Source organism: Bactrocera tryoni, chromosome 3 (genome assembly GCF_016617805.1).
Source record: "Bactrocera tryoni isolate S06 chromosome 3, CSIRO_BtryS06_freeze2, whole genome shotgun sequence".
In the NCBI taxonomy this organism is placed as follows: Eukaryota; Metazoa; Arthropoda; class Insecta; order Diptera; family Tephritidae; genus Bactrocera; species Bactrocera tryoni.
The window spans coordinates 68,966,866-68,991,135 of record NC_052501.1 but is presented as its reverse complement, the minus strand read 5'-3'; the positions used below and the strand labels follow the sequence as shown (position 1 = coordinate 68,991,135).

At 38.8% G+C, this 24,270-nt stretch overlaps 1 protein-coding gene across 2 annotated transcripts in view; it reads right to left on the bottom strand.

Moving 5' to 3' along the window:
• Nucleotides 1-24,270, bottom strand: part of LOC120770898 — a 309,718-nt gene that overhangs the window by 251,418 nt on the left and 34,030 nt on the right. For both annotated transcript variants that reach the window (XM_040098564.1, XM_040098566.1), the window contains exons 2-4: nucleotides 20,438-21,233; nucleotides 2,586-2,678; nucleotides 38-95 (exon numbers count right to left, since the gene is read on the bottom strand). In XM_040098564.1, coding sequence (XP_039954498.1) covers nucleotides 38-95; nucleotides 2,586-2,678; nucleotides 20,438-21,233 — 947 coding nt within the window. The remainder of the gene's footprint in view (nucleotides 1-37; nucleotides 96-2,585; nucleotides 2,679-20,437; nucleotides 21,234-24,270) is intronic.

Genomic DNA, 24,270 nt, shown 5'->3' with positions numbered 1-24,270 from the left:
AAAAAAAAATAAAACAACAACAATAGTAACAACATACCTTTTATTAAGCCAACCACAGTTGGATGCTTCTCCATACGCACTTCTTGTCCATTGACCTAAAAAAGCGAAATAACAACAGAGAAAACGGTGAATGGCACAGTTGGCAAAAGAACAACAAAAGCAACAAGCTACATGAGTAAAAAATGTAAAAGGAAATATAAAAATAAAATAAAATAAATAAAAATAAAACAAAATAAAAATAAATAAAACACAAAACAAAATAAAAAAGTATAAAAATACAACAAAATATTAAAAAAGTAAAAGATAATGCAAAAACGTAAATAAAGGCAACAAATAAATTATAAATAAAAGAACATAAATAATTATAAAACATATTGAGCGCGTTTGTATGTGTGTGTGTAAAGAAAAAGCTGCGCGTATATGATACACTGATTGTTATGATTGCCTCTCAAGTGTGACTTGGCAGTAAAAGCAGCAAAAAAAAGTAAAAACATCAGCCCAACATGAAGGGGCAAAGAACTAGGGCCGGGAGGGGTAACGCGAATGGTATTCTATATTTCGCTTTTTACTTTGTATACCCTAAACAGGATATCTATCGAGCGTATTGTGTGAAAGATTACAGCCCACTATCAACAAACTGATCGGACCTTATCAGTTTGGCTTGAGGCCTGCGCCAAAATCTTGGAAAAGACCCATGAAAAGAGCACCGACAGACACCACCTCTTCGTCGAGCTGCCTTTAACAGCACGAAAAGGGGCTGCCTTTAAGCTACGATGTCTGAATTTGGTATCCCCTCAAAGCTACGGCTGTGCAAGCTGACGTTGAGCTACACCAAAAGTTTCGACAGGATCGGGTAGAACCGCTCCGAGCCGTTTCATACAAAGCGAGGTTTCAGACAAGACGACTCCACTCCCCATCGGGTGACTTCTTCAATCTAGGGCTGGAGAAAGTAATTCGAGTTGTAGAGATAAATAACGAAGTTACAATCTTCTACAAGAGTCAGATTGGATAAGAAAGCGAAGCGTATGGGTCTGGTTGTGAACTAGAGCAAGACGAAATATCTCCTGTCTTGAAACAAACAGTCGTCACATTCGCGACTTGGCTCCCACGTCACTATTGACAACGTTCGGTGTGTTTAACGTGGCTACCTGCTGACGATAGCCTTAGCCCAAGGCGCTCAAAAGCACAGCGGATGAAATCAGCGCCCTGAAAATGCCAGCCATTTTCACTATCAATTGCCAGTGTGGAATGGACACACTAACCAACTTGGTAGGGTTCGAGGCCCATCTAAAACTTCTGCCGTACTTTGGGTCCGGCATCCGGTTGCAATGCAACTCCACATTCATCCTACAAAGTGTCAGTTCTTCCCGCATTCGGGTTTTAATCACAACCACCACGCTATTCCCTGAAGGGTCAGTCCGTATGAAAAGTTTGGAGCGAACTCCAAGGGATCCAGAGTTAAGTCTCCAGTCAGACCTCATAGCTGAAACTACTACCAGTTAGGCTTCCTGGTCTGGTCACCAGGGGTTGGACTTCATACGCAAATTACACGCACACACTATTCACACAAGAAGCTAACCCTAATTCTCAGTTAAAGGCCTACGCCGCCTAAACAATTCACGCGCAAACGACCCGAACTGTCCGGCATTCCGACTAGTGGATATCATACCGCTAACATCTAAATGTCCATCAGTCCAGTTAATTCCCATACTGCCCAGATTCCTAATGTCCAGGCACATCTTGCACTCTGTCATTACATGCATCTAGTCCTCTACCCCCGCCCCACAAAAACAGCCCGACCTATCAGTCTATTGTTCCAACGGTCTTGCCGCCTACAACTGACCCTATCATCTAGAAGCCTCTTGTTCCCTAATATCCTTCATGTCACTGTTGACAGTCATAACTTCGAAATCGTAGATAATTTTGTCTATCTTGGAACCAGCATTAATACTAACAACAACGTCAGCCACGAAATCCAAAGGTGGTAGTCTTCGGACTGAGTAAGCAATTGACAAGTAACGTCCTCTCTCGACGATCAAACACCAAACTCTACAAATCACTCATTCTCCCCGTCCTGCTATATGGTGCAGAGGTTTGGACGATGACAACATCTCATGAGTCGGTGTTCCGAGTTTTAGGTTCTGCGATTTATGGTTCTTTGCGCATTGGTAACGGCGAATACCGCAGTCGATGGAACGATGGGCGAACTAAGCTATAGTATCGTTATACAATATAGCTGCTGTTCGAGCTGATTGATTAAAGTCAAGTCCATAAATAGAAAATTTTTTTATTCGAAAAGACCCCTACCCTTCACAGGGGTCTTATATAGGGGGGGATATATTCTTTATATTATATTTTATATATTTTATTGCTTGCACAGTATAATAATATTTTATCAAGCAAAAACAACACAATATGCAATAATAACAGTAACAGTGTTTGCGGGCCGATCTTTTCGCTCGCTTTTGAATTGTTGTCTACAAAAATAATAAGAACAAGCATAAACTGAAGTATTATAAAAACCAAAACAAAAATAAAAAATATATAAAAAACGACACAAATACGAAAGAATGCCACCAACAAACCTTTAAGATCATATCGCCGGCAACTAAGCCAGCAATTTGTGCCGCTCCACCTGGTTTAACGCTTTCAACAAAAACTGGATTGTCGCCGGAGACCTGCAATGAAGTAGAGATAATAAGTAATAAGTAAAAAATGCTTAAAATGACTATAATTTCAAAAGAAAAATTTGCAAAAACAAATAACCTACTTTTCAAAAGTCAAAAGCAAAGCGCAAAAAAAATCAAAATAAAAAAGTTCAAAATTAAAAGCAACGCTGCTGCCTAGATACAACTCTGAGTACTTTTTCTGACAAAACGTTTACAAAAATATAAATCAGCGTTGAAAAGATTAGATAAAGAAGAACCTGCACGAATTATTATATCAGTCAACTCTGGTAACGACCACGCCATGAAAATTTTAGGCATCCATTGTTTATCGGATTTGAACAATCTGTGAAATTCTTGACGATATTCTATTCTATTTTCGATTAGTTTGACGACGAGCTAAAGTGAGAAGGCAAAAGAATGAGCTGAGTTTGGGACCACGTAAACGAATTAAAACGACCCCCCTTTTATGGCGATCATGGCAAACTCATTAACGATTACGATTTAAAGGAATGCACCTGGAATGTCCGGTTCCTTAATGGGGAAGGCGTCGCTTACCATTTGGTTAACGTTCTCATAAAAGTAAAGGCTGACATCATCGCCGTCCAAAAAGTGCGATGGACAGGACAAGGACTGAGGTCATTGTGGCATTTACTACAGTGACCATATAAAAGAGCGCAAACTCGGTGTGGGATTCGTGGTGGAAGAGAGACTACGTCGCCGAGTCCTGGCATTCACTCTTCTTCTTAAGGAGGATGGAGTCATGTGTAGAAGTTCACTGATCGCCATTCACTTGGAAGTGGTCACAAACGATTCTTTTACATATGACTCAAGCAGCTCACGACTTCCGGTCTTTAACCAAGTATCCTCTGGGTAGCCTAAGAACATCCGTTTGAAGGCGAGCTAAAGTGAGAAGGCGAAATATCCCCTACATAGGGTTGTGCGCTGGGTTTGGGACCTGCCACGTAAAAAAACACCCTCAATGAAAGGAAGCAACAAGCCTCGGATGAGAGACCCCCCTTTTGAACGACCATGGCCTGGCATTCAGACCGGTGGATAATATCGCTGAAAGGAAGGAAAGGACGATGTGACTAAGGATGCCTTCTATGAGCGCTTGGAGCGTACCTATGAGAGCTGCCCCCGCCACGATATCAAAATCGTGCTTGGCGACTTTAACGCCAGGGTGTGCAAAGAAGGTATCTTTGGCACATGGGTCGGTAATTTCTGCCTCCATGATGAAACATTCCTAAATGGGTTGAGGCTGATCGACTTGATAGTCCTTAGTCGAATAAATATCTGGGTCCCTTTTGGTGACATAGACCCGACTGTCGTGGAAGCGGCAACTTTTAAGTCTATGAAAAACATACATATCTGATTCAAAGGGAAATACTTTTCAGAATTTTATATGTATGAAAGAAGGCATCATACTTTTTCTGACTTTTAATATGGTCTTCAATCCGAAGACCCTGTAATCGTTTGGTAGAACTCTTATAATTTTCGTTACAGTAGCAATATACCGAATGTTAGAAAGGGCAAATGGCAAAAAACTTGAACAGTAAGGAGTTGAAAGTGGATGTCAAGTTCCAAAACGAGTTGGGGACGGTTAGAGAGTCAAAAATAAGATAAAGAGAGATAAAATAGATTATTAAGATAGTTTAAATATTTATAACGAAGACTAGTGCTTTGAGTAGTAGGTTATGTTCAATGGCTGAACCTTTAGGTGGAGATCACACTTGGGTTACAGTCCTTTGTGAAGCTGGAACTTGCAAAAGTCTTTCACTTTGGGCGAAAACGATCTTAAAAAGAGCGCAGAGTTCCGACCTGGTTGTTGTTGTGGTTGTCAACGAGGTCGTCCAACGGTAGGACCATGAAACGTGCTTTTCGACTTGGCCAGACCATAAGGAGAGGGGTGTCAGATGTGTAAGGTTAGCTGGGTCGGGGTCAATTCTGGTGAAGTAGGAGTTTAACCTGCTACAGTATTCAGAACGAAGCTGCCCAAGGGTCACGGTCGATTCTCGCAGCAACTCGAGCTCGTCGTCTGCAATGGGTGGTGGTTTGACTTCAAGTACGCCATTCACTGAGAGGGAGTCGGTGAAGGTGTTTATGGTTCCAATGTGAATGGCAGTCAGTGCATGTCTGAAGTTAGTTGCGTTCGAAATCTGGTCGGCCAATTGTCTTATTTCGTTGACGTGGTTGAGGAAGGACCTCTTGATGCTCCTAGGACGTAGTTCTTGAAAGCCTGCGGGACCAGGCGACCATTATGAATTTTGCCAACAACGTTTCTTTATCTTTGAGGACTTTGTTACGGCACTGCATTTTGGCAATAATGGTGGTCGTCTGAGGAATGAAGGAATACAGCCTGTCGAGGGTCACACCTAAAATCTTAAGGTTATTGACAGGCGGAATTTTAACGCCATCAACTGCATTATTAAGCTCAAGTCTGTACTCCTTCGTCCAGTCTGTGAATATGGTCGCTGTGGATTCAGTGGGGAATAGTGTTAGTTTCCGTGCAGCGAGGAAGCGAGATAGGTCGGAGAGATAGTCGTTTACTTTTTTCGGAGATCTAATCCCGTTTGGATCGGCAAGTTTTTAGAGTTCCGACTTGTTCCCATTCTATTGATAGCGGAACTCGAAAGCTCGTCAGCTAGCGTTTACTTGCGATTCCGCTGTGGCCTGACACCTATACTAGTATTATCACAAAGTGACTGGATGGCGGTTGTTACAACCACTATAGCATATAGCTACCATACAAACCGACCCATCAAAAACAAGTACTTTGAAGGTATACTTTGTATTTGTCAAGTGTGTTACAGGTTTGGTTCAACCGAGTCAACGTTTTTTCTTGTTTTTAATTCAAAACACAGAAAGACTCCGACCAGGAACGTCTACAGAGTCTACTTTCAGCAAATGCTCAAGCGAATTCCTGTAAATGCACGAGTAGGCGACTACTCTCCAACAGCTGTCGGAGCTTCAATCTCTCATGATGCATGGCCCGCACATGTTTAGGCAGAGATTCTGCTTACACATCATCACCGTCATCAGCACAATCCCACCAAGTCTTTATTAGCTCTATTATTGTGCGAAATTTCCCGGTTATGAGTAATGCAACAAAGCTAGAAATTAACAAAATTTATTTGTTTATATTTATACGCCAACAACAGCGCCACAAACCGCAAAAGAACACGCACACACACATGGGGGGCGGAGGAGCCGCGGCAAATGCTGGACAAATGCCAAAACAAAAATGGAAAAGTGAAAACCAACGTTTAGCGTACGAATGTACATATGTACATATATATTAGGTGTATGTATGTAGGTAGTGAAAAAAATTGCGCATACTGACATGTCATGTTTCGAAAAACTTTTCTGAGCGACGACAGCGAGCGTGCCTTATTTTTAAACTAAGCAATGACAGGCTGTCATCCGCCCATATGCGCGATCATAAAAAACCTTCGAGGCACATGTGTAAATATTGATGAGCCCAGCAGCAGCGGCGGCAACGGCAGCATCAGCAGGAGGCGGGAATCGCTGACGTGTGCTGAGCTAGTTGCCAACTACTTAAATGGCTTTGACTGCAGCTACGGCGACTTTTGTGTGCGCGGCGAACTCATCGCGCACTGATTGTTGTTGGTGAAATGCATTTCTAATCGCTCTATATAAATTAAGGCGCTTGTAAGTATGTATGCCCGTCTGTTTTTGTTGTTGTTAAACAGCACTCATGCACTTTAGCTTTGCCCTGTACGCATATATCACCCGAGGCGCTGAATATTGGCCATCGACGACTTATTGACAGTGTGGCAAGTTCAAGTGCAAGCGTATAATGGCGCATCTTCGCACTCACACCGCCCCTACATTGTTGCTTGTTGTTAATAATTAGCTATCGCAGCTCTTTGTTGTGCGCTGCTAAATTTAAATTTACTTGTTTTTGTTTTGTTTTCTATTTATTTCTCAATTTCAATTTTTGTTTAATGGAGTTAAGCGTGTGGGCGTTATTGTGTTATTACCAGCAGACATATTTACAAGCAGCTTATTGTTTTTGTTTGTACTGAGAACTTGTGCATACATATGTATATATATGTATGTTTGTCCAAAACAGTGCTACAATCTCTGAGCTACTCAGAGAATAAATCGGGTTATCGGTACTAGTCTCAAACTCATCATTTCAATTTCAATGGGTGTCTTCGATTCGCCAATCGCTAAATTTGAGCTCTGCTTTCTTGATTACATGTGAAACCAACAGCACAGTATCCAACTGCGCCTAGTTTTTAATTATATATATCCGACTTATACCAGTTGTTTGTTCGATTCGACACCCTAAAAAGTTTAATTAAGCTGTAATATCCACTAGTAACTCGGTAAAACGGACATAAAACAATATATGAACGCATAATGATCGAAGAACTCGTCAACAGTTTTACTTTTGAGAAAATTGCTGTTTCTCTGAAACATACTGCGAAAATATTTAGAGAGGCTTTAAAAAAGGAAAAATTATTAAAAATCTTATTTCTTCGAACATTAGCTGAGAAATATGTATATAATGGGTTGTCAAAGAAGTCTTGCGGTATTTTTTATTGAATTTTTTTTTTATTGAAATTGAAATGAATTTTTGATGACTCATGCCCAGCTCTTGACCGATGCTACGGCTGCTACTATGCGGGTCTCTTTCGACCAATTCAGCGATTTTATCGCAATTTTCGACGACAGGCCTTCCGGAGCGTGGCGCATCTTCGACCACCTCTACACCAGAACGAAAACGTTGAAACCATCGTTGTGCGGTGGAAATGGAAACTGTATCGGGTCCATAAACTGCACAAATTTTATTGGCGGCTTAAGATGCATTTTTGCCTTTATCGTAGTTGTACTGTAAAATATGCCGTATTTTCTCTTTATTTTGCTCCATGTTTGCGACGCTATAACTCACGAACGACTTAAAAGAAATGAGCTTTCCAAAAAGTATAGCATGACCCGATGCGACGAATAAAACTAGAACTACGCGCTTTCAGCGCCAACTAGCGAAAATACCGCAAAACTTTTTTGACAACCTATTATATTATATACTAAGCGATAGTCAAGCGGCACTCAAAACGATCTCTGCGTACGAAATCCAATCGCTATTGGTGCCGGAGTGTATTGAACGACTGAATAGTCTATGTATCAGATCCTAAACAAGTGCAACTTATTTGGGTGCCAGGTCACAAAGGTATAGCTGGGAATGAACTGGCTGATGCGCTTGCCTGCTCTGCAGAATCCACCAACATGGTAGAACCGAAATCTTTCATTGCGGTTGGTCCCTACACCTAAAGGTGCTGCTCTGCAAGGATGAACCAAGTTGCTAATGGGTGGCTACAACCTGCGACTTGGAGTCTGAAACTCCAAAACACCTGCTAATTGACTGCATAGCAGTCTGTAGGCGCTGGATAAAGACCCTTGGATCCATGTTTCTAAATAGCGATCACTCGCCTCAATAGCACCTAGCAGTATATTGAAATGTATCAATTTGTTGGGGTTAGGTAAGATGTTGTGACTTAGAAAAGGGTACAATAGATCCTAGTTGGCGGTGCAATTATCATTTACTTATATAATCTAATATACATATCTCTTCTTAGCTAGATCGTGTGCAATTTCCAAGTCAAATGGTCCAGTCGTTTCGAAGGAATTTTCCTCACCGACACTGAAAACAGCGTTTCGATAAAAACATGTTTAAATTAAAGGACTCAAACAACAATCTCATAGCTTCGAAACTGTTTTCCGGTTCAAATTCAAATTTTCGGCGAATACGCTCAAACTTTTATACATTCGATACATAAATAAAAATATTGAAATTTGCAAGTGGATATAAACCCTTGAGCAAAGTCGTATAATTTTAAAATGTACGGTTAGGCTGGATTAGATGGCTAGATGACTAGATGATAACTCAAAATGGGAGATCACATTTAGACTCTTATGGTATATTCAGTCCTTTGTGAAGCCAAACGAAAAACTCCAGCCATCTTAGACATATGATTCAATAGGTCTTGCAATAACCAAGAAACTGTTAGAACAATAAAAAACAGACATATAAAGAATAAAGTTTAAAAAAGAACAATTCTGTGGCAAAAGCCAGTTGGGATCCAATATGGACAACTGAGGTCGACGCTCTGTGATACATAACTACTCCAAAGAATTAATCGCAAAGACCCGCAGAAATCAACAAAGCGCTTTGAACTTATGACAAATTTGCGGAGACGACTAAGAAAAATTTCGACTAATTCACCAGTGTCGCCAAAGGCATGACTGCCGAGATCTTCTTGAAGATAGTGCGAAGATATTCCACATCATCTTCCTTTATACAACCTATTTTAGGATGATAGACGAAAAACACCTGCCGTTTAATATTATCTCTCAGAAAAGCACCCTGAACCTATCATTAATCCACTTCGATGTTTAATTTATACACCTGGATGTCTAAAAGTATGATATATGGCAAAAGCGGCACATTCGAAGAGGAAATGATAAGATAAGAAATGATAAGATGAAGACCCATCTCCCCCAGCAAATCCTATCCTCCCATGCCTCCCACGAACGTATGTGTGCAAAAAAAAAGACAGCCATGGCTGTACAAGTACGATCTAGTAATCGAAGTATTTTGGAATGAAATCAAAGTGTACGAGAATTTCAGAGCACCCAGATTCGCACTCATCTAAGTACCAGAGCAAGGCATTCAGCGCTATAGTTGGTATGGTGAGCCACAAATATTAAATACAAACTCATAATGTTCACACATCAAAAATTACTTCAAAATGTATTTTATTTTACTCTCGCAACAAAGTTCCTAAGGAGAGTATTATAGTTTTATTCACATAACGGTTGTTTGTAAGTCCTAAAACTAAAAGAGTCAGATATAGGGTTATATATACCAAAGTGATCAGGGTGACGAGTAGAGTTGAAATCCGGATGTCTGTCTGTCCGTCCGTCCGTCCGTCCGTCCGTGCAAGCTGTAACTTGAGTAAAAATTGAGATATCATGATGAAACTTGGTACACGTATTTCTTGGCTCCATAAGAAGGTTAAGTTCGAAGATGGGCAAAATCGGCCCACTGCCACGCCCACAAAATGGCGAAAATCGAAAACCTATAAAGTGTCATAACTCAAGCATAAATAAAGATATTAAAGTGAAATTTGGCACAAAGGATCGCATTAGGGAGGGGCATATTTGGACGTAATTTTTTTGGAAAAGTGGGCGTGGCACCGCCCCCTACTAAGTTTTTTGTACATATCTCGGAAACTACTATAGCTATGTCAACCAAACTCTATAGAGTCGTGTCCTTCAGGCATTTCCATATACAGTTCAAAAATGGAAGAAATCGGTTAATAACCACGCCCACCTCCCATACAAAGGTTATGTTGAAAATCACTAAAAGCACGTTAACCGACTAACAAAAAACGTTTGAAACACTAAATTTTACGGAAGAAATGGCAGAAAGAAGCTGCACCCAGGCTTTTCTTATTATTTAAAAATTGAAAATGGGCGTGGCATCGCCCACTTATGGACCAAAAACCATACCTCAGAAACTACTGGACCGATTTCAATGAAATTCGGTATATATTATTTTCTAAACACCCAGATGACTTGTACGAAATATGGGTGAAATCGGTTAACAACCACGCCTTCTTCCAATATAACGCTATTTTGAATTCCATCTGATGCCTTCTCTGTATAATATATACATTAGGAACCAATGATGAAAGCGGAATAAAACTTTACACAAATACGGTATTTGAAAAATATGTAAATGACGGATAATGAAATTTCGATTATCACTGTACCATGCGAGAGTATAAAATGTTCGGTGATACCCGAACTTAGCCCTTCCTTACTTGTTTTTTTTTTATAAAATTGGTTGTTCTTTTCTTAGTATATTAAACACCATTCGAAAACTAATATTTTCAATTTAAAAAAATAAAAAAATATTGGATCCATATCAAATTCAACCGGTTAACTACTAGTTCCACTACTTCGGAGAAGTGGATATGTGGATATTTCTACACTATTTTGTGTATGTGTACGTTTGTTTATGACGATCAGCGCCCGGTATCCCTAAATGCATCAGCGGAAGTTGCTTTTAGTCTCAAAATGCACAAGATTTTCAAGCGAATTTATTAATTCATAATTCGGCACAATGTGTTTACATTAAAATTAAACAGTTTGAGTAATAATCAAGAGATTTAATGTATTTTTATCGCAAACATAACAGCGACTAAATATGAAATGAGATTTATGTATTGCTTTGTAGACTGTTTTCTTTCATGAGAAATCAATGCATCGATTTCGATTTATAGGTAAAGAAGAATAAGACATTTTTCAGAATGAGAAAGTAAAAAAATCAACAGAAAACCCAGCACAAAAATATGAGTTTTCATGACAATATTGACATTGACGCTGCTACACATAATAATTTATCATTTTTAATTACTCGCGAGTCGCCGCAATCGACTCGGTTACATCAGACAGCGAAGTGTGAGTAAAAGATCAACGGTGACGGTGAGATAATTTGCCAAACAAACTCGCATATTTAAAATGTATGTACATATGGGAATATAATAATTCCTTGAGAGTATTCTGTGTATGATTCTGCAGTGTTGTTGGGAAAAAATAATAAGATGATACGTTAAGTTGTTCTCAAATGGTATACAAATTCTAATTTAAAAATATTGACATTTCATAGATTTTGGCAAAATAATTGGACATAATCACGTGATCCATTTCGATATTCCCTACTTGTTTGAAAGAAAAACACAGAAACTTCAAATTTTATGGAGAATGTTTATTATCATTCGAAAGAACATTATTTGGCATTTCTTTTTTGAAAATTATCTCTTTCAAGTGTTGGCGGCGTCTCCGTCTCAGCTGGTCCAACCTGAATCAAACACTTTGAACTTTACGTATCCCCACAGGAAAAAGTCTAACGGTGTTATATTACACGATCTTGGTGGTCAATCGACCGGATCTGCTCACTGAAGTGTGCTTTCAATAGAACTCTTTATTGCTGCGATGTGTGGAAAGTGGCGTCGTCTTCAATCAAAAGGCGCCAAGATTACGAGATTTCAGGTATCAAATATTATCATGGCGCGATAATGGTCGCCATTGACGATTACGTTCTCATCGGCATCACTTTTGAAGAAATATGGACCGATAATTCCAACGGCCCACAAGCCACAGCAAACCGGTCTTTTCTTTTCTTGATGAAATGGCATCTCTTGAACCTCTTCAGGTTGCTCTTCGGCTCAAATGTGGCAATTTCGCTTGTTACATACCCCCTGAGCCAGAAATAGTACTCATCGATGAACAAAATTTGGATCGTAAACGTCGAATCTTCATACAACTTTTAAGAGCCCATAGAGCGAAACAATGTCACTTGGGAAGGTCGAGCGGCTTTAATTCTTGCACTAGCTGTTTGTGCACTTTTAATTTAAGTTATCGATGACGCTCCATACGTCAGTCCGCGTTGCTGCGAAAGACTATTGACAAAAGTACCGCTACTTGGATCGTCCTTTAAATATATCCTCAGACCTTTAATAAAAATTATTACTTAAGTAGTCACAACTTCATTGACTGCCCATAAAGCTTCCGCCTCTTCACCTTCCTCCATATAACTTTTTTGTCCGAAAAATTTTTTTAGCCATACCGATGTTTGATTCATGTATAATTTTAAAGTGCTGTCTAAAACGGATCTTATCTCGAGATCTAATTTTTCTTGAGAAATTGAAATCGTAACATCTAAAAAAAATGTTATGACATTGCTGCGCCGAAGTGATACAACTTTGAAGTAATACCGTTAACGCCTATTTTCCATATTTGGTGGTAAATGATCGAAGTTCGGCTTAACGAACCACAAACAATGGACTCCATTAGCTCATATTTAACGCAATGAATTTCGCACCTCAAAAAGTGTTTCGCAACACCAACCAAACGGCAGGTGACTACCAGACAGCATGGTTAAGTACGAAGTGGCAAGCTGACAAATGCAAATATAATTAATAACCCATAAATAATTTAAAAAATAAACGCAAACTGCATTCTCGGACAACGCCATCATCGTCAAAACACACACACCAGCGCAAACAGGAACGCATGCACAACAACACTGCGCGTCACCGAACATGCCGTTTGCAAAGTTGCATGATCGCTACATTATTAGTGCGAGCGAGTGAATTTTGGCGACTAGTCGGAGAGCGACAAAACGAACGATGACTTCATCTTCAATTTATAAACAAATATCTCAACTAAACGCTGACTTAATCGACGTCGACACAACAAACGAAATGTAAATAGAAAATAACAAAAGTTACGACAACAATCAAATGCAAATGAAACCGAAAATAATAACCAAAAGAAGCAAATAACGCAGTCATCATCGGGCTTGAATAGCGAGTGGGTAAAAACGATTTAACTTCACAAATGTGTACATGCATATGTATAGTATGTATATATTACACCATATACATATACAATTACATCAATGAATATAGAAATAGATGTGTTAAATGAGCTCTCATCACTTACAATCGACTGATGACAAAACTTAAATTTAAGAATTAACCAGTAAGGAGGGGCTAAATTCGGGTGTAATCTAAAATTTTATAGCCTCCCAAATTTTGTTCAGCGATGAAGCGAATTTCTGACTCAATGATGTAAACAAGCAGAATTACCGCATTTCGGACGAAGTGCATTCTGAAGAGATTCAAGAGCTCCCATTTCATCCAGAAAAACAACGGTTTGGTGTGGTTTGTGCACCGGTGAAATCATCGGTCCATATATCTTCAAAACAGATGGCGGTGAGAAAGTAACCATTAAAGCCGACCGTTATCGCATCATGATAACCGACTATTTGATGCCTAAAATTGAAGCTCGTGATCCGGGCGACATTTGGTTTCAAAAAAACGCCGCCACTTTCCACATACATATCGCGTCAATCAATGGATTTATTGAGCGAACACTTCGGTGAGCAGATAATTTGACATTTTGGGTCCGTCGATTGGTCACCAAGATCGTTTGATATCACATCGTTAGACTTTTTCCTATGGAGATATGTAAAGCCTTAAGTCTATGCGGACAGTCCCGTTTCGATTCAGGCCTTGGAGCAAAACATCACGCGTGTCATTCGCTAGTTACCAATCGAAATGCTCGAACGAGTCATCGAAAATTGGACTCAACGTATGAACCATTTGAGATGTAGCCGCGACCAACATTTGAAAGAGATGATGTTCAAAAACTAGATGTCAAAAAATGTTCTTTCGTAAGATAGTAAGCATTTTCCATTAAATTTGAATATTTTGTGTTTTTTTCTTAAGGTAGTAGTCTGGTAACTTGAGTTAAAAAATTCGAAATTTTTTTTGCTTAATTTGAAAGTACAATGTTTTGAGAATATACTGTGAAAATTTCAGACAGAAATTCGAAATATTTCGGGAGTTATAACGAGTTTCCTAGAGCGCCTCGAAGTCCTCTCTCTCGGAGTTCTTGAACCTTGAACGCGTTTTTCTCAAAACATTGTTTTTCCGGTCGACCCGGGTCCTAGCTTTTTTCTACTGAACCGATTGCGCTCAAATTTTAACAGGCTATTCTACACACTTATAGTTCTTGTCGGTACTAACGAGAATTTTTTCACACCTAACTTTTAATTTTACAACCCTTTCTTTGCTAAAATAAAAGGACTTTTTTTCAAAGTCCGCCATTTTGTTATTTACCCTTGAAATTTAACTTCAGTAGTTCCGAGCAGAATGACATGTCTATAGATTAAGAATAATCAAGAATATTTGATTTAAGATAACATCAAGAGCCAAAATCACCTATAAAAAACCACCCTCCAAAGAAGTCATGAAAATAGGCATAAGTTACCAGACTAATACCTTAAAAAAAGTAGGAAACTTCGAAATGGAATATATATTAACAGAGAAAGTGCCTCTCTGAATTTCATTAAAGTACCTTCTCACATACGTATACCATCACCAGAATATGATATTAGTTATATGGGGTCTAGGTAAAGTTTTCACCCTATTGTATCCATATTAAGCACAAAGATACACCGTTGTTAGAAAAACATTCAATTTTATAACTCATAAATATAATGGTCGATATATGCCGTATAAAGTCAACCGCAAGTTCGAAGAGACGTAATGACTCGATTCAACCCATTTTTGACATAAGGGCATACTATTATCAGAAAAGAATTCAATCCGAATTGCATAAAAAGATCGTAAAAAGTTATCAATAGACACTGGGGTCCCCACATTCCTTCTCTGGGGGCTTGAACGGTTTTGATCCACTTTCAACAATTTTTAAATTCGAGATCATTTAACTTTTAGACCCTATTTGAGCAAAGTTATCACGATATATCGTTTGGTGCTGGAAAGTGAAATAATCAGATGGATGTAATATACGGAAATAGGTGTTGTTGCGATTCAATTTCGCCAATTTTCACACGGTAATATTGTAGTCTAAACTCAGCTATAACCGTTGTTTGAGCAAGTCCTGAGACATGGGTTTTAACCTAAAGATGAGCAGTGCCAGCACTTTCATATACATATTTTTTTATACCGGTTCCTATCGTCGTATCATCTCGGTTGAAAAATTGTATGACTCTGACGCATTTATTTATTGATTTATCGTACTTTCAGTAGTTTTCAACATAACCGTTATATTAAGAGTGGACAGGGTTTCAATCCGATTTCACTCACTTCCACATTGTTGTTCGAATGGTGACAAGATTTATCCTGAGCAGGGATAATCAGGACACAGGATGAACGAATAGACATTCGGATTTCAACACGTCTATTCAACCACATGTTTTTTTTTTAGGTGATACAAACAACCGGTAGGTGAACAAAACTATTACACTCTGTAGCAACATGTTGTGAGAGTATAAAAAAAGAAAACTTTATAAATTTACATGTCGTAAAATCGCATGTGATCATTTTGTAAACGAAATAGCATGCTTAGCAGCGACGTAGCAGAGCTCGGTAACTTTCCGTTAAATATAGTGGATGTAATTGTATGCGTGATTAAACAGCAATTACTGCCTTAGAAAAAATTACCGACGAGTATGCTGTAAAACAAGCTCCGACGGTAGGTGCGTCGATGTTAATTCGTTTTGCAAGTCTTTTTTTGAAGTCAGATTAATTTATTCATTCCACTAACAGAAGTCAGAGAAAACCCATATTTCACATTCCTAAAACCTTTGGAACATATTATACAATACAAGGACCAAAAATACGAGAAGATAAAACAAGGCAGATATTTTCGAGACTATGGACATACTATAAGAATGTGGTCTAAGTTCCCTTTTAAAGAAAGCTGATAACTAAAAACGCGAAAGCCTATAGAGATCTTAATATGAGAAGGTTTTCAACTTGCGCATCTGAGAGCTCAAAAACCTTTATAAGACATATGGTAAGAAGTCGGAGGATTTCCAATTTACTTCCAAATAGCAGGTCTCCAGAACTCAAAAGCTATATTTGTTCATTATGAATTAACTTCCAAATCTCAGGTCTCCAGATCTCAAAAGCCATATTTGTTCATTGTGAACTAACTTCCAAATCTTAGATCTCCAGATGTCTAAAACCATATTTGTTCATTGTGAACTAACTTCCAAATCTTAGATCTCCAGATGTCTAAAACCATATTAGTTCATATGATATATCGGAAAAATTACAAGATTTTTAATTAACTTGCAAATCTGAGATCTCCAGATGTCTAAAACCATATTAGTTCATATGATATATCGGAAAAATTACAAGATTTTTAATTAACATGCAAATCTGAGATCTCCAGGTCTCAAAAACCATATTTGTTCATATGACCTATGTATAAACAGGAATCGGAAGATCTCCAGATATCAAAAATCTTATCCTACTTGTGTGGTATCGGAAGAAACTGGTAGATTTTTAACTAACTTTCTAATCTCAGACCACCAAATTTCAAAAACTATATTTTTTCATATGGCATAGAGGCGAAAATAAGAAGATTTTCTTTCAAATCTCAAATCTCCAGATTTTAAAAACCCCTTATTCCTGATATGACACATCAGAAACAATCGCAAAATTTTCGAGATCTCAAAAACCGTATTCTTCAGAAAAAAAAGCACCTGGGTATTCCTTAAAGCTCTCAACAATGAATTGAAAGCCGCTAAATTCTTAGAATACCAGATGATATGAATAATTATGCCGACTTCCTTATACTCGTATACCCTATATAAAAACAGAAGAGAACCATGTTATCCAAAAATTTAACAAAATTCTTTTCTATGAGCCTTTCATTTATTTTCCCTTTAAGGACGTGATTAAAGCAGGAACTGCAATAATCCTTTCATAAAATTCTGTCTCACATAACCAATTGACTTCGCGGTTATTAAGCATTTAGTTAGATTATTTATTTGACAGACTGTACATTTGCACATGGTAGATTTTTATACTCTCGCAACAAAGTTGCTAAGGAGAGTATTATAGTTTTGTTCACATAACGGTTGTTTGTAAGTCCTAAAACTAAAAGAGTCAGATATAGGGTTATATATACCAAAGTGATCAGGGTGACGAGTAGAGTCGAAATCCGGATGTCTGTCTGTCCGTCCGTCCGTCCGCGCAAGCTGTAACTTGAGTAAAAATTGAGATATCATGATGAAACTTGGTACACGTATTTCTTGGCTCTATAAGAAGGTTCAGTTCGAAGATGGGCAAAATCGGCCCACTGCCACGCCCACAAAATGGCGGAAACCGAAAACATATAAAGTGTCATAACTAAGCCATAAATAAAGATATTAAAGTGAAATTTGGCACAAAGGATCGCATTAGGGAGGGGCATATTGGGACGCAATTTCTCTGGAAAAGTGGGCGTGGCCTCGCCCCCTTCTAAGTTTTTTGTAGATATCTCGGAAACTACTATAGCTATGTCAACCAAACTCTATAGAGTCGTTTCCTTCAAGCATTTCCATATACGGTTCAAAAATGGAATAAATCAGATAATAACCACGCCCACCTCCCATACAAAAGTTATGTTGAAAATAACTAAAAGCGCGTTAACCGACTAACAAAAAACGCCAGAAACACTAAATTTTACGGAAGAAGTGGCAGAAGGAAGCTGAACCCAAGCTTTTTTTAAAAATTGAAAATGGGCTTGGCCTCGCCCACTTATGGACCAAAAACCATATCTCAGGAACTACTAGACCGATTTCAATGAAATTCGGTATATAATATTTTCTTAACACCCTGATGACATGTACGAAATATGAAATGAAATCGGTTAACAACCACGCCTTCTTCCAATATAACGCTATTTTGAATTCCATCTGATGCCTTCTCTGTATAATATATACATACATTAGGAACCAATGATGATAGCGGAATAAAACTTTACACAAATACGTTATTTGAAAAATATATAAATGACGGATAATGAAATTTCGATTATCACTTTATCGTGCGAGAGTATAAAATGTTCGGTGACACCCCAACTTAGCCCTTCCTTACTTATGGTTTTTCATTAATTTTTTAGGTTGCATGACAAATTTGTCACAGTTTCTGCGTATGCAAATCTTTGCGCTGCGGAGCATGAAATTTTCAGCGTTTAAGTTGAAATAAATTTCAATAGTTGATTTTAATCAACGATTTACGAAACCTGTAAGGCGGCATTGCAAAATGATTTCTTGCGGAAAATTTAGGCAGAAATGTACAACCTTTCATAACTCATAATTGCACAGAAAAAAGTACGTAGAAGTACGGATTTAAAATTAAATTTATATATTTAATTCGACTTACAATGAAAGGATACATTATTGGAGTTAGAGGGTGGGGAATTGCATGAGCTAGAGTCGTTCCATTTCTTGATATGAATCGGTCGGTTCGAAAAGTGATGATTTCATTGAATATATGGTATGTATGTAGAAAAGTACCGTTCACACGATAGTCGGATCTACATAACCGGTACTTTTATCGAGCGTACTGTGTGAAAGACTGAAGCCTACCGTCAACAAACTGATTCGCGTTAAACGTGGAATATACATATATGTATACAATCGACCAGATTTTCATCTTGGAAAAGACCAGTGAAAGGAAGATTGACACACACCACCTCTTTGTCGATTTTAAAGCACAAATTTTGGCTGACGTTGAGCAACACCAAAGGCTCCGACAGGATCAGGAAGGATCTCTCCTAGCCGTTCGATACCAAGCGAGGTTTCACACAAAACGACTTCCTATCGTGCAACATCTTCAATCTGTTGTTGGAGAAAATAATAATAAAGATACAATCTTCTATAAGAGTGTACAGCGCAGTTAGCTCCGCTTCCTCCAGAATGGATAAGGAAGCGTAGCAAATGGGTCTGGTAGTGAACGACAGCAAGACAAAATATTTCCTGTCATCAAAAAAAAAAAAAAAGGCGTCTTGGCTCTCACGTCACTGTTAACAGTCATAACTTCGTCTATCTTGGAACCAGTATTAAAACGAACAACAGCATCGCCTCGACATCCAACGCAGAATAATTCTTGCCAACAGGTGCTACTTCGGACTGAGTAGGCAATTGAGAAGTGAAGTCCTCTCTCGAAGAACAAAGACCAAACCAGGCATGGACGATGACAACATCTGATGAGTCGATGTTACGAGTTTTCGAGAGAGAGGTTCTGCGAAAGATTTATGGTCCTTTGCACATTGGCTGCGGCGAATAACGCATTCGGTGGAACGCTGAGCTGTATGAGATAGACTAGTGTATTGACATAGTTGAACGAATTAAGAATTAAGAGACAGCGGCTATGCAGGCTGAGTCATGTCGTCCGAATGAATGAAAACACTCCAGCTCAGAAAGTATTCGACGCAGTTCGCGTCGAGGGAAGCTGATGAAAAAGAAGACCTTCACTCCGTGGGAAAGATCAGGTGGAGAAGGACCTGGCAGCACTTGAAATCTCCAATTGGCACCAAACAACTAAAAGAAAGAATGACTGCCGCCCTGTTGTAAACTCCGCTATAACCGCGTAAGCCGTTTCTACGGCAATAGAGAAGAAAAAGTAACGCTTCAAATAGATGAAGTGTTTTGAGTAATATCGATCTTCACAACCACGAAGCTTCTAACAACGAGAAGTTTACGTCGGAGACCGTATAAAATACATATGTGACCCCGCACATAGAAACCCGGCTAGTGTATCAAATCAGGATTTTTCACGAGAGGCGTTGAAAGATGTGAAGCACGTGTTCTCTCTCCCTCTTCCTCCTTGGCCGTTACTATGCTTATACTTACACTCATTTTCACTCACTCTGAAGCGTTTCCGAGACGAACCAACAAGCTCTCGGGTTGCTACCTGTAGTTCTACGTACATTCTCGTTGAAAATGTCATCGATAATCGACATTTTGACACACTAGCCGGGTTTCTATGTGCGGGGTCACATATATCAATTATCCGCACGACGAGCTGAGTCGATTTTGCCAGATTTTGGGATATCGCCCTGAAATTTTACACAGTCATTTTCTCCTAGAGATGATTTGTTGTAACCGCCGATATCGGACCACATCGCTGTCATACAAACAGAACGATTAAAATCCAGTTCTTCCACTGAAAACATATTTATGTGACAATATAAAGGGTATTATAGCTTCGGTGCAACCGAAGTTAACATTTTTTTCCTGTTTTATTATACTTCAAATAAAATTCAGCTTTCCTCGCTAGACCCTTAGTGGCAGTAGATAACCTACTATATTTGACGATACGCAGAAACTCAAATTTAAACAACTTATATGAACTTTCAGCACTCACCTTCATGCCGTAACCATTCTCGTCCTTACGCACCGTCAAGGTTAAAAACTGAAAATTTTTTGGTGATTCCGGTATCGGAGTGATTTGCAATTGCGGACGTCGAGCTGAGGCCATATTAACGCTGCCACGTTGATTACCCGCATTGGTCACATTTACACCGCCACCCGTGCTCGTGCCGTTAGCACCGAGGCCACCACTAAGTGGCACACTACCGCCACCCATCACTGCAACGCCACCAACACTACCACCGGTCGGTGTGCTAGCGAAAGCAACATTATTGCCACCAACACTATTGGACACCAGTATTGTTGGTGTTGTTGGCGTTACTGGCGAAAAACCGGCACCGAAGTTAGCTAGTGGTGTTGTGGGTGTGATGTTGCCACCATTCATATGTTTCAGTTTACTTTGCTGATAATTGACCGGCAGCGGTGGTGTTTGTGGTGGTATCGGTGAGTACGTAATGCCACTACCAAAATTACTGTTGTTGTTATTATTTGTTATATTAATATTACCACTGCTACCGGCGACGCTACTCGAGGCGGCGAGTGAGGGCGAACGTGGAATTTTCGATTTGGATTTACTTTTCTTGGAATTTTTCAGTTTGTTTTGTTTTGGTGGTGGCAATTCGGGTGGTGTATCCGTTGTGATTGTGTTGTTATTGTTGGGGTTGTGTAAAAGTGGTTGTTGTAGGTGTAAATCTGTTGTTGTAGTTGCAATTTGTGGATTAATATTTGATTCGTCTGGCAATTCCTGAACCTCGTCATACTCATGTTCATCGATACCAAAATCAATTAATCTGAAAATAGTGAGAAAACCAAATTAGTACAACTTGAGAAATATAGATTTTTTTAAATAAATTAAAAGACATATGCTATTTAACGTTTAAGGATTAAGCAGACATGGAAAAGAAATCTAGACATGGAAGCAAATCTAGTCACATCTTTTGTCTTTAAAAATCGATGAACTTCCGACCTCGAGCTTTCAGTAAGCTCATATCATTTCTGAAGAGAAACATTGCTTTATAAAAAGTTACTAATAAATTGTGAAAGTATGATGCTAGCGATCTCACAAGTATCTTCACAGATATTCTTACAATTTCGGAACGTAACAGTTTCTTTACAAATCGTTGATCCTATATACTTGTATTCAGGTGCATCTAAACAGCTGGTGAATAGAGTGTTTCAAGAGGACAAGATAGATTTGAATAATGATACATGGCCCTAAGAAGTGAGGCAAGCTACTTGGAACTAGTTTTAGACAGGAAGCTTTCATGGAAATCAACATTAGATGGCAGAATGAAGAAAATAGCTTAAGGACGTCGCACCTGTAGAATGATGGTGAGACTCAAATGGGTATTAACGTCTCGGTTAACCAAATTAGTAGGCTTTAATAAGCGGCATTCTTGGATACTTAATAAGATTCTGTTTCTATAAAAAACCACCGATTTTTGTAATGCTATAGAATTGAGCTTGAATTCGGTCCCAAACAAACGATATTCCCTTTTAGAGATGGAAAGGAAAGGAAAAGTAAGAAAAGGAAATGAAGGGAAAGGAAAGGAAAGCAAAGGAATGGATAGCAAAGAAAAGGAAAGGAGAGGAAAGGAAAGGAAAGGAAAGGAAAGGAAAGGAAAGAAAAGGAAATGAAATGGGAGGAATAAAAAGAAAGGAAAGCAAAGGAGCTAGTTGGGCAGGGACGCAGAGAAAAGCATATACATATATCGGTCCCAACTTGACAAACCAGAGAACTAACTAACTTTTCTGCTAAATTAGATACCAAAATCGACTACCATCTACCAGACCACTGCAATTTTTCTTCTAAGCAAGAGGGTGCTTATAGGAAGGAGTATATTTTATGTATGCAGATAGTCAAGCAGGTTTGAAATCATTAAAGTCTCTAGGGTTTCGTCAAAGATAGTGAAAGAATGCCTTGATCTCTTAGTGGATCTAACATTCTATTTCAGTTTAAACCTCCAATGGGACATAGTGATACAATTAGACTCCTTAAAAAATAGAATTTATACGCCTTTGAAGAACACATTACACATTTAGCTGAGTCTCGGTGGAGTCATTCCCTGACTTACCCAACAAGCAGGCAATTGTGACATTAATGAAATATGCGCCGCACATTCCGATTATTATAATTTAAAAGGAATGACATAAGAACTAGAAAATGAGACTATAAGCTTTGAACAGAATCGCAACTATCGGTCAAGGGTTTCTTGACGGCCTTTCGGTGGTAACTTTTTGGTGGAGCCTCCACAATCTATCGATCGCTCAAAAAATATTGCTGATTGGTAAAGAGCAGATGAGCCCAATCTAATAAAAGTTGTTCGTGCACGGAGCACTTCCAAGCAAAGGATTGCCTGTTTTTCTTTGGAACAACTGGACATATCTCAACCATACTACTAAACCAATGCATAACAGTAACTTCTGAGTGGTACACCATCATTTGTTTGTCAATTAGTTTTCAATAAATTACAAAAACCAATCGCCGAAGTCGGATCACTCTTCCCCACGATAATGCGAACGCACAAACATCAGCATTTTTTAGCACTCAAACCATCAATTTGATGAGGCATCCACCGTATATTTCAGACGTTTGACAGAATGATTTCTTTCTTCTTCCAGCACGCAGTGAAGAAAATATATCAGCCGTAGCTGAGAGTGTACACGAAGACCGTGGAGAGTCGATTCCTTACCGTTCGCAACAACTCGGACTGACGTAAGGAAGCCACTCGACCGTCCCAAAGCTATATGGCTTCGTTCGATGACCTCTTAAAAAGTTCCAAGAAGATCCGACGTTTTCGATCCAAATTTTGTTCAGCGATGAGGCTCATATCTGGCTCAATGGGTATGTAAACAAGCAAAATTGCCGCATTTGGGACGAAGGACAACCTGAAGAGATTCAAGAACTGCCATTTCATCTAGAGAAAATAACGGCTGGTGGCTTTAGGATAATATCAAAACATATTATTATAATGATATCTCGGAAAAATTATAAAATAAAATTATAAAATTTTTTTAAAGTGAAGCTTCTTCATTCATTCCATTTTCACAATAACGAGAGTAAAAATTTGTAATTTCATTAGACGTTTTATTATTAGTTTTTATTGTTGTTACTTCCCATTTGGGGTAGTTTCACTCATTAAAAGTGCCTGCATAAATTTTTTTACAATTATTTATATACATTTTTGCATAACTGTATTGCACATGTGAAAAACACATTATGTAGCTTTGGAAATATTTAGCCAACATGACCGTGCGCCGATGCTTTTGGGTGCCACACTTGTATTCATCTGGCAGCACGCCTAGCGTTTAACTCATCAAGCGCTCGTGAATTTCGTTCAAGTATATACATATGTAAGTATATAATCGCCATATGTATTTTTGTTGTTGTATGTGTGCATTTTTCCATATTCAACGAATGCACATGCGAGTAGTTGCCATTTTCTTCCTCTTCCGTTCATTTCACTAATGTGGGAACTTTGCGGTTTTGCCACTCAGCTGAATGAGCTGCCAGCTTCATTGCTTGCAGCTTCGCCTTGCCGCTTAATTAATCCAATTGATTATGAACGTTTTGATGGGCACAATCTTTTCCGGATTTAGGCAGCAAAAATTAATTTTCAAAGCAAGCACAAAAGTGCTGAAAATTTTTATATTTTTAAATCTAGCCTAGAGAAGAGAGATTCGACCAATTCGAATATCAGGAGTTTGGGCGGTCAAGCACGTATCGTAGATGTGGTTGTTGTTGTAGCGGCAGAATTCTGCCGAGTTGACAGTCCTTGACCGCATATAAATTCCGGGTACGTCCCGGGAAGGTAGACCTGACTGCCA